Genomic DNA, 11,745 nt, shown 5'->3' with positions numbered 1-11,745 from the left:
ATTATATATGGATGCTTCATGATCTGAATCACATCACCACATCTTATCTTTCTTTTGATTTTCATTTCCATAGGTAGCTTCATTCTTTAATAAGACAAGAGCATCCTCAATAAACTGACTAACTAGCGCTAAGAAAGTAGAAGTAGAAGCACAAATTGTAATTGTCTATAACAGTAAACATGTTCTATGATTTTTTTGGGGTTGGAGGTACATAATTTCCAAGGTTAGAAGTGAGGCTAAGCTAGTTAATAGGTAGTGTTGTTTTATGTAGTTGTTTTATTTGGTTGGGTTTGTGATGCATTCAAATGCAGTCTGTTGTTGTAGGTCCTGTTTTGCATTCTTTTTGTACATTTTGCAACCAGTTTAATGAGATTCTGCACACATGACTTACCATAGTTTGTACCTACTTTAATGAGATTTTGATTTACTATCTGATGTATGCTAATTTTTTTACAGGATGTGCCCAAGGTTGGCATGTGTTTTGGAACCATTGAAGATGCAAATCAATTTTATCAAAATTATGCTAAGCGCGTTGGTTTTGTTACTAAGATAAGGTTTACCCGAAGAGTTGGTAAAAATAAGGTTCCTAAGAATCAAATGATCACTTGCAATAGGAGGAAAAACGCAAGTCTAGAGTTTCACCAATAGAAAAGACCAATCCTAGAACCAACTACAATTGCCCTGCAAGAATTTCTATTAGGTTGAATAAGGAGGGTCTTTGGATTATATCAAAGGTGTGCTTGGATCATTCACATCCTTGTGATCCAGAGATGGCAAAACTGTTGACACGTAATAGAGAGATGACTATGCACATGTGTCGAGTCATTGAGAGGAATGATGAAGCAGGTGTGAGACCAAGCAAAACATATCAAGTATGGTGGGTGAAGCAGGAGGTTTTTCTAAGATAAACTTAATGGAAAAAGATGTTAGGAACTATCTCAGCAGAAAGGTACGCAATGTTACGGAAGAAATGGATGCTAGGGAATGTTGAAGTATTTTACACGGATGAAGGAAATGAACTCTGATTTTTATTTGATATTGAACTTGATCAAAACAAGCGTCTCAAAACTATATTTTGGGCTGATGCTCGAAGTAGAGCAGCATATGAGTACTTCGGTGATATAGTTTCGTTTGATACTACTTATAAAACCAATCGTTACGATATGCCATTTGGTTCCTTTGTAGGGGTTAATCACCATGGTAACTCAGTACTTCTTGGGTGTGGTTTGTTGACTAAGGAAAATTCAGGCTCGTTTACTTGGTTATTTAATGCTTGGCTTACATGTATGCATGGAAAGGCTCCTAAAGGCATTATAACAGACCAATGCCTCGGAATACGAGCTGGAATTGAGAATGTGATGCCAAAGACACGTCATAGGTTATGCATTTGGCACATTACGAAAAAGATTCCAGAAAAATTCAAAAGACACAAGAGATATGAAGAGTTACAAAGTGATTTAAATAATATTGTTGGGAGTCTATTTCAGAAGATGATTTTCAAAATCAATGGGAAGATTTCTGATTGAATATGGTTTAGAAGATAACAAGTGGCTATCAGGTACTTCTCTAAACATGAATTTTTATATTTTGCACATAGGAATTAGCATATTAGTATTTAAAAAAGTATCAAGTGGCCATCATATTCTATTTGCTAGAATTCTAACATGTGTTTGAATATGCCTCTAGTACAATTTTCTTATTCTAATTTTTTTTAAGCTTCAATGCATTATTAACATGTTTATGACAACATTTGCATCCACTTTTGTTAAGTTTGCTTACAAATTTTTTTTATGTATATTTGTTTACTATGATACATAGATATCTATGAAGAAAGACATCGATGGGTTCCAATTTTTCTTGACAACTTTTTTTGGGCTGGTATGAGATCCACACAACGAAGTGAGAGCATGCATTCATATTTTGACAAATTTATAAATAACAAGAGCTTGTTGATTCAATTTGTCAAACAATATGACAATTGCCTTGGATGGAAAGAGCAACAAGAAAGGGAGGCTGATGTTGAAGACTATAAATCAATAATACCTTGTGCCACTAATTCCTTAATAGAGAAGCAATTTCAAGGTGCCTATACTAATGCAAAGTTTAAGGAAGTACAAAAGCAATTTAGAAAGAAAGCAAATTGTATTTTGCACCTTATGAAAGCAGTTTCTACATCTAAAGTCTATTCTATTTTGGAGGATGTATCTACTTCTAAAGAGAGGGTTTATGAAGTTAACTACAATGCGGAAATGAAGGATATTACATACATGTGTCAAATGTTTGAATTAAGAGGCATATTATGCCGTCATAGCTTGGTTGTCCTAGGGCATGAACGCGTGAGAGAAATTCCAAGAAGATACATTTTGGACCGTTGGAGCAAACTTGTGAAGCGAAGACATAGTGATATTAAGAGCAGCCATGATCCAAGTTTGTTGAATCCAAAAACAGAGAGGTTTGATGATTTATGCTCCCATTCGAACAGTGTTGCTCAATTTGCATCCCAAACAAAGGAAACAAGTGATATCTTACATCGTTATCTTGATATGGCTATGGCGGAGTGTCAAAAGCATGTTGCTAACTCATCATCTAATGCCAATGAGTTAGATAATTTGCTTACATCAGAAGATGGTGGTAAAGATGGTGGTAAAGATGCACTGTCCATTTTTGTAGGAGGCTGTATAATAAGCATTCAATATATTAAAAGCCCTCCTTATGTGTTCACTAAGGGTCGTCCAACAAATAGGTTAGGATCTGAAAAAGACAAGATGATAAAAAAGAAGACCGAGGCAAAGAAGAGGAAAAGTGAGATAACCGAAAAAGAGGTAAAACATTATTTTATTTTGTTACCCATGCTGTTTTTTTACAATAAATAGACTTTAGATGTAGAAACTACTTCCTTAAGGTATATATAAAGGATAATCAGTTGTACTTTATAGCCATGCTGTTATTACTTAGTACTTACACTTGAGTGATAGCTTTTTCTATTGTATATAAAGGATAATCAACATATTGGAGATATTCAAAGTCTCCCTTTCAACGAACAGGTTCATCCAATAGTTTGTGATTTTTGTGATTTATAAACATATGAATTTTATACATGTGATCTAATATATTTGTTTTTTTCTTTTAAATTGTTTCAGCTTCAAGATGCTAACTACAATGTTAATGAGGGATTTGAATCTGATTCAATGGGAGCATCAATGGGAGGATTCATGTCCTCATTGAACTCAATCCATTCATACCAATTCTCAAATGTCGATTGATAGCAAAATCATGTCGAAGCAAAAAGAATTTTATTTGGCAATACATTAAAGAGTTCAATTAGTTGATGATTCATGAGACAATTATTATTTTGGACAAGAAATAATAAAAATGATTAGTTTCATGTGTACAAACTGCTTTCAAACTCCAATACAGCAGCTTGCTGCTCCTGTTATTCCATTTATTAGTAATAATAATTAATGCTTGCTTGCTAACTTACCCAATTGGACAAAATGCAGTTATCATCTTCCAAGATTCTTTCCTATATAAATTAAAACAAGTACCAGTTACAATAATAATAATAATTAGAAGATGATGGAGAAATTTGTAAGCAAAATAACTATGGATATATGCATATATGCTTCATTAAAATGGGTGTAAATTAAATTTGTTTATAGGTACAAAATTAGTTTGTAACTAGTATTTTACCCGTAATAGCATTAAACTACTTTTATAAAATAGTCGTAAGGGACAAAAGTCCCCGTTGGCTATGAAGACCAGAGTATTAAACAAAATTAAATAATAAATTTTTTTGTCATTATTTTCAAATAGAAGAGTTTAATTTTTTTACTTAATTTTAACATTCATTATCTAAAATTTGAAATAATTTAACATGTATATTTTTAATAAATTTGTTATACTTGCTATTTAAAAACAATATTTTTTTCTACATGATAAATTAAACTATCATGTGTGCAAACTGTCTGATTCATGTGTGCAAAATCTCATTAAATTGGGTGCAAAACATTGATATTATGTGTGCAAAAATTCATTACATTGGGTGCAAAATGTGCTAAGTGAGGTGTGCAAAATCTCATTAAATTGAATACAAAACATCGAATTCATGTGTGCAAAAAATCATTACATTTGGGGTGCAAAATGTGCTGAGTGAGGTGTGCAAAATCTCATTAAGGTGAGTGTAAATTATTTGAGTGAGGTGTGCAAAATCTCATTAAGACGGGTGCAAATTGTATTCATAAGGTGTGCAAAATCTCATTATAATAGGTGCAAATTAAACTTATTTATAGATATAAAATTAGTTTGTAATATAACCCCATTTATGCTTCCTGATATGAGAATGAGATCATGGGATATAACTACTCCAATTTATATATAAGATCACATAGGATTCATACATAGCTAAAAAAGGAATCATTCATTCATTGAAAACTGAAAAGTCTCTCTTGTGTTTGCTTACATTACATGCTACAGTGTAACTCTTTCTTTCCTAAAAAAAGCAACACACAATGAAAAATGTACAAAGTAACATGCACTTAGTTCTCGCAACTGATGCCAAAGCCAAGGCTCAAATGGACTCCTGAACTTCTCCAAACATTCATTGAGACAATTAATCAGCTTGGAGATTCAGAAAGTGAGTGCATACTATATAGTAAAAACTACAAAACAATACCTTTCTACAAAACAAGTATATCTAATGATCACTTGAACTTTGTTATATAGAAAACAAGTATATCCAATAACCCCTAAAAAGAGATGGTAACTGTAAGAATTGAATTTCAGTTTCTGCGCTTCTTAGCAACAGTTTTCTTTCTAAACCCCTTCCCAGCCGAACCAAGGCATTCAATCATCAACTCATCAGTATTACATACTATGTAAGGACTTGATTGAGCTGGAGTTGGCTTTACCACTCTATATTTCTCTGATTTGTTTATAACATCCTTAAGAAGTGCATTTGAAAGTGATGTAAGCATTTGGATGACCAATTGCTTCCTTAGATTAACGCACTCAAACTGCAATAACAATGTTCACAAAGATTTTATATTATAAAAAAAAACATGAACATCAAAAGCAAAAATAAAAACTATACAAAAAACATTTACTTCGTCCCATTCTGGCATGTTGGACACATTAATCTCGATACTACTAGGATTCCACATTTCTACCCATTTTATTACAAACAATCCGCAATCATAGCTGAAAAAATAATTGTAGAATTTAGTTAGTCTTATCATGTACATTTATATTATTTATAATATAACATAATTAATATTATGCTTACTTATTTGATTGTCTAGGAAGATTCAAATAAATTGGGATCAGGTCATTCTTTGGTAGCTCATAGTTTGGCACAGCTATCGAGACCATTTGTTGAATCAATTTGCTCTGAAAAAAAGGTTCATTATTAATAAATAAAACTATTAAACCACATAATATAATATCATGTGAGCAAAACTATTGAAATTATACCGCATATATGTCTCACTGCACCCTATCTCCTTTAGCCTCTTTATACAAGGAATCCAAGACAAAAAGTCTCTTTTCATAGATGTCATAAGCATATAGCCACCAGTGATAGTCATAGCAACACGGCACCAATAACTGCATTATATTATATTTTCTTATTAGAAGTGAAAGTCTTGACCAACAAATCGATTTATAATTTAACAAAGTAATGATGAAATTGTCCAAAACCATAAGTACCAAATGATACAGAAATACTTCTCATGATTAGGGTCAGCAGATTCAAATGAGACAAAAGGAGGCATCACTAACTTTAATGTATAAATAAAGAGAAGCTCCAATGCCCATATATCAAGTATAGATTCAAAAACAGAGGATAGCATTAAGTAATATATTCATGTCTATAACTTTATATGTCCAATTATTGTTATTAGTCCAAAAACAGAGGATAGCATTTCTGTTTTATTTCTGTTCCATTATAAATATTTAATAGCATTCAAATGAAAAAAATTAACACAAGGTAACAATAACAGGGTATGTGGATAGAAACATGGTTCTGAAAAAAATGCAGAGCACAGGAAATAGACACCCCCAGAATTAAATAAAGGTAAACATTTTCGGTCTAGTACTATAATCTTAAGGGATTCAACTATGGTAGAGAAGTTTCAACTATGACAGGGAAGGAATGAAATTAATCCACAAATAGCTTGACACCGACAAAATAAATACATAGCAAATATAGCTCTGGCACAAACAAAAAAATTAACACAATACATAGAGAACAAAAATTACTCACCCATCTATGTTTTGGAATTTCCTTTTACTCAAAAAAGCTGTCACCATTCTTTCCAAAATCATCGGGAAGAAGTACATAACTTTTTTTCTTTCTTTTGATCAAGTGTCCCCAATGTGAGAACATCTCTCCCTATATATAAAGAAATAGTTAGATTATAAAGTTTAAACTCTCCAATTATAAAACTGAAAAAGTAGTTTGTAACTTTGTATACACACCAAAACAAAAGCATTTATGCAATAGACATCAAAGCTAGGTGGCCTTAATTTGTTGAAAAAAAAGACCATATAATTCAAAACCTGCATTTTACAATGTAATATTAGTTCCAAAACATAATACACATAAAAATATATAAAAAAAAAACAGAAACATGTCACAATCAAGAAATCTAACCATATTGTTTATCTGATGTCTTGGCAACATTGACATGATATCCTCCCTAACAAGCATTGCTCTAGGTATATCTTTTAAGATGCACAAAGTCTCATCCTTGTTCAACCTATCGTCTGTTGCCCAAAAGTATATCTTACCCTTATCTACTTCTGTTAACTTATTATCCTCTATCACCTTTTCTTCTTCCCCTATTTTATTTTTCTCATCTATCACCTTTGTTTCTTCCCCTATTTTATTTTTCTCATGTATCATTAGGGAGAATGATGGAATTGATGGTACCACAGGTTCTTGTGTCTTCTTGACTGGAGAAGGTGTATATATATCACAGTCTTCTATTTCTAAGAAAGCTTGTACTGCACTTTGCACAATTTCTCTCCATTCAGGTTTTATTGCATCATCTAAGCATAAAACAGAACATATACACAAAAATTATATTAATGTATGCACACAAAAATGAGATTTAAAATAGAGAGAAAGTGGAATCTAAATAATAGGAATGTGAGTGCAAACTATGATTCATGTGTGCAAAATATCATTAAGGTGAGTGCAAAACATCAAATTCATGTGTGCAAAATCTCATTAAAGCAAATGCAAATTACCAGATTTATGTGTGCAAAATATCATTAAGGGGAGTGCAAACTTGCTGATTCACGTGTGCAAAAATTCATCAAGGTGGGTGCAAAACATCAAATTCATGTGTGCAAAAATTCATTACATAGGGTGCAAACTTGCTGATTCATGTGTGCAAAAATTCATTAAGGTGGGTGCAAAACATCAAATTCATGTATGCAAAAATTCATTACATAGGGTGCAAACTTGCTGGTTCATGTGTGCAAAAATTCATTAAAGCGGGTGCAAAACATCAAATTCATGTGTGCAAAATAGCATTAAAGTGGGTGCAAAACATCAAATTCATGTGTGCAAAAATTCATTACATAGGGTGCAAACTTGCTGATTCATGTGTGCAAAATTACATAACAAAAATCTCATATATATTCACATAATACATAATGCAAAACAACAAACACTAAGAACTATAATTTATACCCATATTGCTAGGCGATCTCATTGGCGATCTCATGTTGTTTTCATCTTTTTTGTCTTCCCTATTAAATCAATAAAAACAATAATTAAAGATTTGTAGAACAATAAATAAAAAAATCATAACTATAAAAAAAGCACATACACTATTTTTACCTTGTTTTGACCTCTTTTTCATCATCTTGCTTTGCATCACTATAAAGAAGAATACACTATATTTTACTTTACATTCTCTTTTATTACAAAAGATAAATCAAAACTAATTTTTACCTTTCTTTATCTTTTTGCTCATCTGATACATTATCATCTTCCTTTGACATTTTGTTGTCATTATTTTGTTCATCAAATCTATAAAAAAAATTTAATTAGTGATAAAGAGTGTTTGTAATACTCATAGGCTTCCCAAAATTTTATTTTTTTTTACCTTTCTTTCTTTTCTTCCGTTGTGTTATCTTTATTAAGCTCCTTCGCCCCCCTTTTCTTAGTTGGTGCTCTTGTTGTATTCTTTGCAAATTTAGCATCAACACCACCTTGCTTAACTAAAAGGGTAACGATACCCTACAATAATAATCACACAGATTATATTATACACTCATCATATTATGCAAAACAGAAAAAAAATCCAGAAAAGGTTCAGTTCACTAGAAATTAATATTTAGCTTATAATGCTTTCCATTTGCCGACGGAGAAGAGTTGTAGCATAACTAGCATTCCATGAATTAAAAATTGAAAATAAAAAACATAGATTACATATTAAATCCAGTTTAGTTTCAATTTTGTTATATACCATTGTAATTGTATTCTCTGCAGTTTGCACCAAACTTGCCACTATTTTTCTTTTATCACACTGCATTCAATCTTTAGACCAAATAACTACACACTAATTCACTAATAAGCACACCACAAAATAGCACAATTATACTCACTAATCCACATCTGCACTCAACAACCTTAGAATGTCATTTTACTAACTTCTAAAACAAGGCATGCAAATATAAGACTTAGAATAAAATTGAGGCAATATCATAACTATAACTATGCCATTTGAGCATTCTATATAGATATCAGGATTTCAACAATTAGGAATTCAACACAGTTGTATGTATCTCAAACAACACACACATCACACATCACACAAGAACACATAAAGGATCAAACCTAATTAATATATTTCCTCTTAGATAAACAAAACGTAGCTGATAACTAGAAGTGAAAAGAATTCAACTTAAAAATGTGCATTAAGGGGTTCATTAATAGAAAGAATTCTGGGATATTATAAGCAATCATCAATTTTTTTAAAAAAAAGAAGCGAATTAACATGATAAAATAAATAAAACAAACCGTTGGCCTTTGCTTTGATGATTCTTGTGTCAACTTCTTTGCAAGTTTTTCTTTATCCCAATAAGCAATCCATGGTGGTGGAGGCCCCATATAATTTTCCTTATCTCCAAATGTGTCTTTGTGGTAATAGATAATCTACAAGCAAAATAATAAATGTAATGATTATCATCAAAAAAGAAATGAAAAAAGGAAAAAAAGGATAAGTACATTAGACAGATTACCATCAAAACATAAAGACAACCATCAATACTTAATGTATTTTTTTCCTTGAATTTTTGAACCCCTTTCATAAGCTCATCATGCACAAATCTTGCCCAATTGTATCTTGTTATATTCTCTACATCAACAATGGCACGTAAGTGCTTTGGGGATGTGACAGCGCTACTTGTTGGTGCAAAAAATGAGCTAATAATGAACATTGTAAATGCTCTCCTAAAATAATCTCTCCCTTTGGATGTTGAAACATTACATTCTTTTGAATGTAATACTTCTTGTAACCATGGGTTTGTCACAGACTTGAATGGGGCAACTAATCTTTTTTGCTCTGAAGTCCAATCTTCTTCTTCTGGAAAACTTTTACCAATTGAAGGTAATCCTAGAGCTAACCCAATTTTGTCTGTTGTCACATCGATATCCCCCACCACTAATTCCAGTTTGCTTGTTATTGTGTTATATGCTTTAGCAAGTGCGAGGAATAACCGCCTATCAATTTTCCAATCTTGAATAGCCTTCATGGATGAGAATCCCATTTTATCAACTTCAATTTTTTGCTCTTTTGTAAGAGAATTTATCGTTGTGAAAACCGAAACAGGAGAACAACGACATTCTATTACTTTCTGCAAACATAAAGTAAAAAAATCTTATTAAACTGGGTGCAAAATATGCTAAGTGATATATGGAAAATTTTATTAAATTGAGTGCAAACTGTGCAAGTGAGGTGTGCAAAACTTGATTAAAGTGAGTGCAAATTATAAAATTGATGTGTGCACCGCTAGGGGGCCAGCAGTTTTTAGTACAAGTTAATAATCCCAGCATGCAGCATATGCAATATTTTCTCCTATGGTGTACAAATTAAATAACCCACATCATATACCAGCCAAAAATAGAGAAAATCAATTTTAGAAGATTAGGATTTAAACCAAACAAAATAGAGAAAATCCAAAATCAGTTATGAGGTGATAAAATTGATTTTTTGGCCTTCAGAAATTCAAGATGCAACCAAACATGAACTATTTTATGGTTTCTTTATCCTACTTTGTGTGAATGGAATGTGTATGTTTAGAAACTTTATTTATCCATTGTTTTGACTGTAATGTAATGTAGAGTTTGTTAAATTTGGATGAACTTTGTTTAGCCAAAAGATTTGGATATGTTATATATCAAATGCTTTGGAATAATTTCACTCTTAGATGGATATAATTGAGGGACTAAATGAATATTTTTTATTAACCTTTTTTTTTTAGAAACATAAAATAAATGAAAAGAACGTCATGGTTTAGGAGACTAAAAGCATGTTTAAGTATATATAAAAATAGAACTATGATTGAAAAGACATATATATGGAATGGAGGAGTTGTGTGCATGTTCACTTCACACCCTCAATAATAACTTGCAGCTCGTGAATGAGGAATCCCTCAAATTGAACTCAAAGGAATGGAAGTAATAGTATAATTTAACATTATCCCATCATTTTAGTAGTAGAGAGAAGCCTAGGGATATATCTACTAGACACAACATACATAAATGGAAGCAGCCACATTTGGACATGGTCCTGTCGTGCTCATGCCATGTGTTGATGTTCAAAGTTAAGGTGAGAGGATCCAGATTGATAGGAATTATATCTAGGCATGTATACTTTAGGCAAAATTGATGTGTGCAAAATCAAATTAAAGTGGGTGCAAACTGTTCGAAAAATGTGTGCAAAAAACAATTATATTGAGTGTAAACTATGCTGAATAATGTGTGAAAATTCTCATTAAAGTGTGTGCAAAATTTCATTCAGATGGGTGCAAAGTGTCCTGAGCAAAGTGTGCAAAATCCCCTTTTTAATTGGTTCATACCCGAGATTCTAGTTCTTCAAGAGTTTTCGGCATTTTCCTTCTAGTTCCTGCTTCAGATTTCTTTGTAGTTGTACTTCTTCGCGGCATCTTAATATCTGGATCTTTTTACATTTTCAAATAATCACTGCATGTTATTAAGAAACATACTATTAATAAAGCTAGTAATCAATTATGCAGTAGCCATTATCAAAGCTCTACCACAACAAAGCTATACTAACAAATGAGATAATAACTAAATGAATTTTTTCAAAGATTTATAAATTAAATGTCATATGTTTAACCTTTGACACTCCAGAACATTCTGAAAGTTTAAGTGTTCAGGCTAAAGAAAAAGTGTCTTTACAAGCTCAACATATACCTATTTAGTCTATGATGTCTTGAAACTTGCATATACTGAACAATAGATTGTCTATCAAACTTGCCTTTAGTTCATTGGCCATCAATTCATTGTCAGTATTTGGAACTCCAAACTTGATAGCAATTTTTGCAATAAGACTCTTCTCCCACAAGAACTCCAAACTTGATAGCAATTTTTGCAATAAGACTCTTCTCCCACAACTTTAGGATAGCAGCAGCTAAGCCTTGAAGTCTTCTATTCCTTCCTTCATAGTTCATATTAAACACAAAATAATTTAATTGACTTTATGCATAAAG

At 31.8% G+C, this 11,745-nt stretch overlaps 2 protein-coding genes across 2 annotated transcripts in view; one reads left to right on the top strand and one right to left on the bottom strand.

The window, feature by feature from the left end:
- The window catches only part of LOC140174740 (protein FAR-RED ELONGATED HYPOCOTYL 3-like), a 5,435-nt gene extending 2,172 nt beyond the window's left edge, over nt 1–3,263 (top strand). The window contains exons 2-7 of the mRNA XM_072200246.1: nt 457–531; nt 615–893; nt 1,059–1,200; nt 1,819–2,822; nt 2,997–3,044; nt 3,141–3,263. Coding sequence (XP_072056347.1) covers nt 457–531; nt 615–893; nt 1,059–1,200; nt 1,819–2,822; nt 2,997–3,044; nt 3,141–3,263 — 1,671 coding nt within the window. The remainder of the gene's footprint in view (nt 1–456; nt 532–614; nt 894–1,058; nt 1,201–1,818; nt 2,823–2,996; nt 3,045–3,140) is intronic.
- A 1,135-nt stretch (nt 3,264–4,398) lies between these two features.
- LOC112707581 (uncharacterized) lies at nt 4,399–11,217 on the bottom strand. Its single transcript, XM_025759377.2, has 14 exons — nt 11,092–11,217; nt 9,253–9,867; nt 9,032–9,166; nt 8,115–8,248; nt 7,961–8,038; nt 7,847–7,885; nt 7,697–7,755; nt 6,650–7,047; nt 6,475–6,555; nt 6,260–6,388; nt 5,470–5,601; nt 5,282–5,385; nt 5,103–5,196; nt 4,399–5,012 (listed from the first exon to the last, which is right to left on the bottom strand). Exons 1-10 carry the CDS (start codon nt 11,176–11,178, stop codon nt 6,284–6,286), a joined length of 1,731 nt encoding a protein of 576 aa, XP_025615162.1. The 5' UTR covers nt 11,179–11,217; the 3' UTR covers nt 4,399–5,012; nt 5,103–5,196; nt 5,282–5,385; nt 5,470–5,601; nt 6,260–6,283.
- Between the last annotated feature and the right edge of the window lie 528 nt (nt 11,218–11,745).

Source organism: Arachis hypogaea, chromosome 8 (genome assembly GCF_003086295.3).
Source record: "Arachis hypogaea cultivar Tifrunner chromosome 8, arahy.Tifrunner.gnm2.J5K5, whole genome shotgun sequence".
NCBI classification, from domain to species: domain Eukaryota; kingdom Viridiplantae; phylum Streptophyta; class Magnoliopsida; order Fabales; family Fabaceae; genus Arachis; species Arachis hypogaea.
Note: the sequence above shows the minus strand (reverse complement) of the source record. Positions and strands in the feature narration are given on the sequence as shown.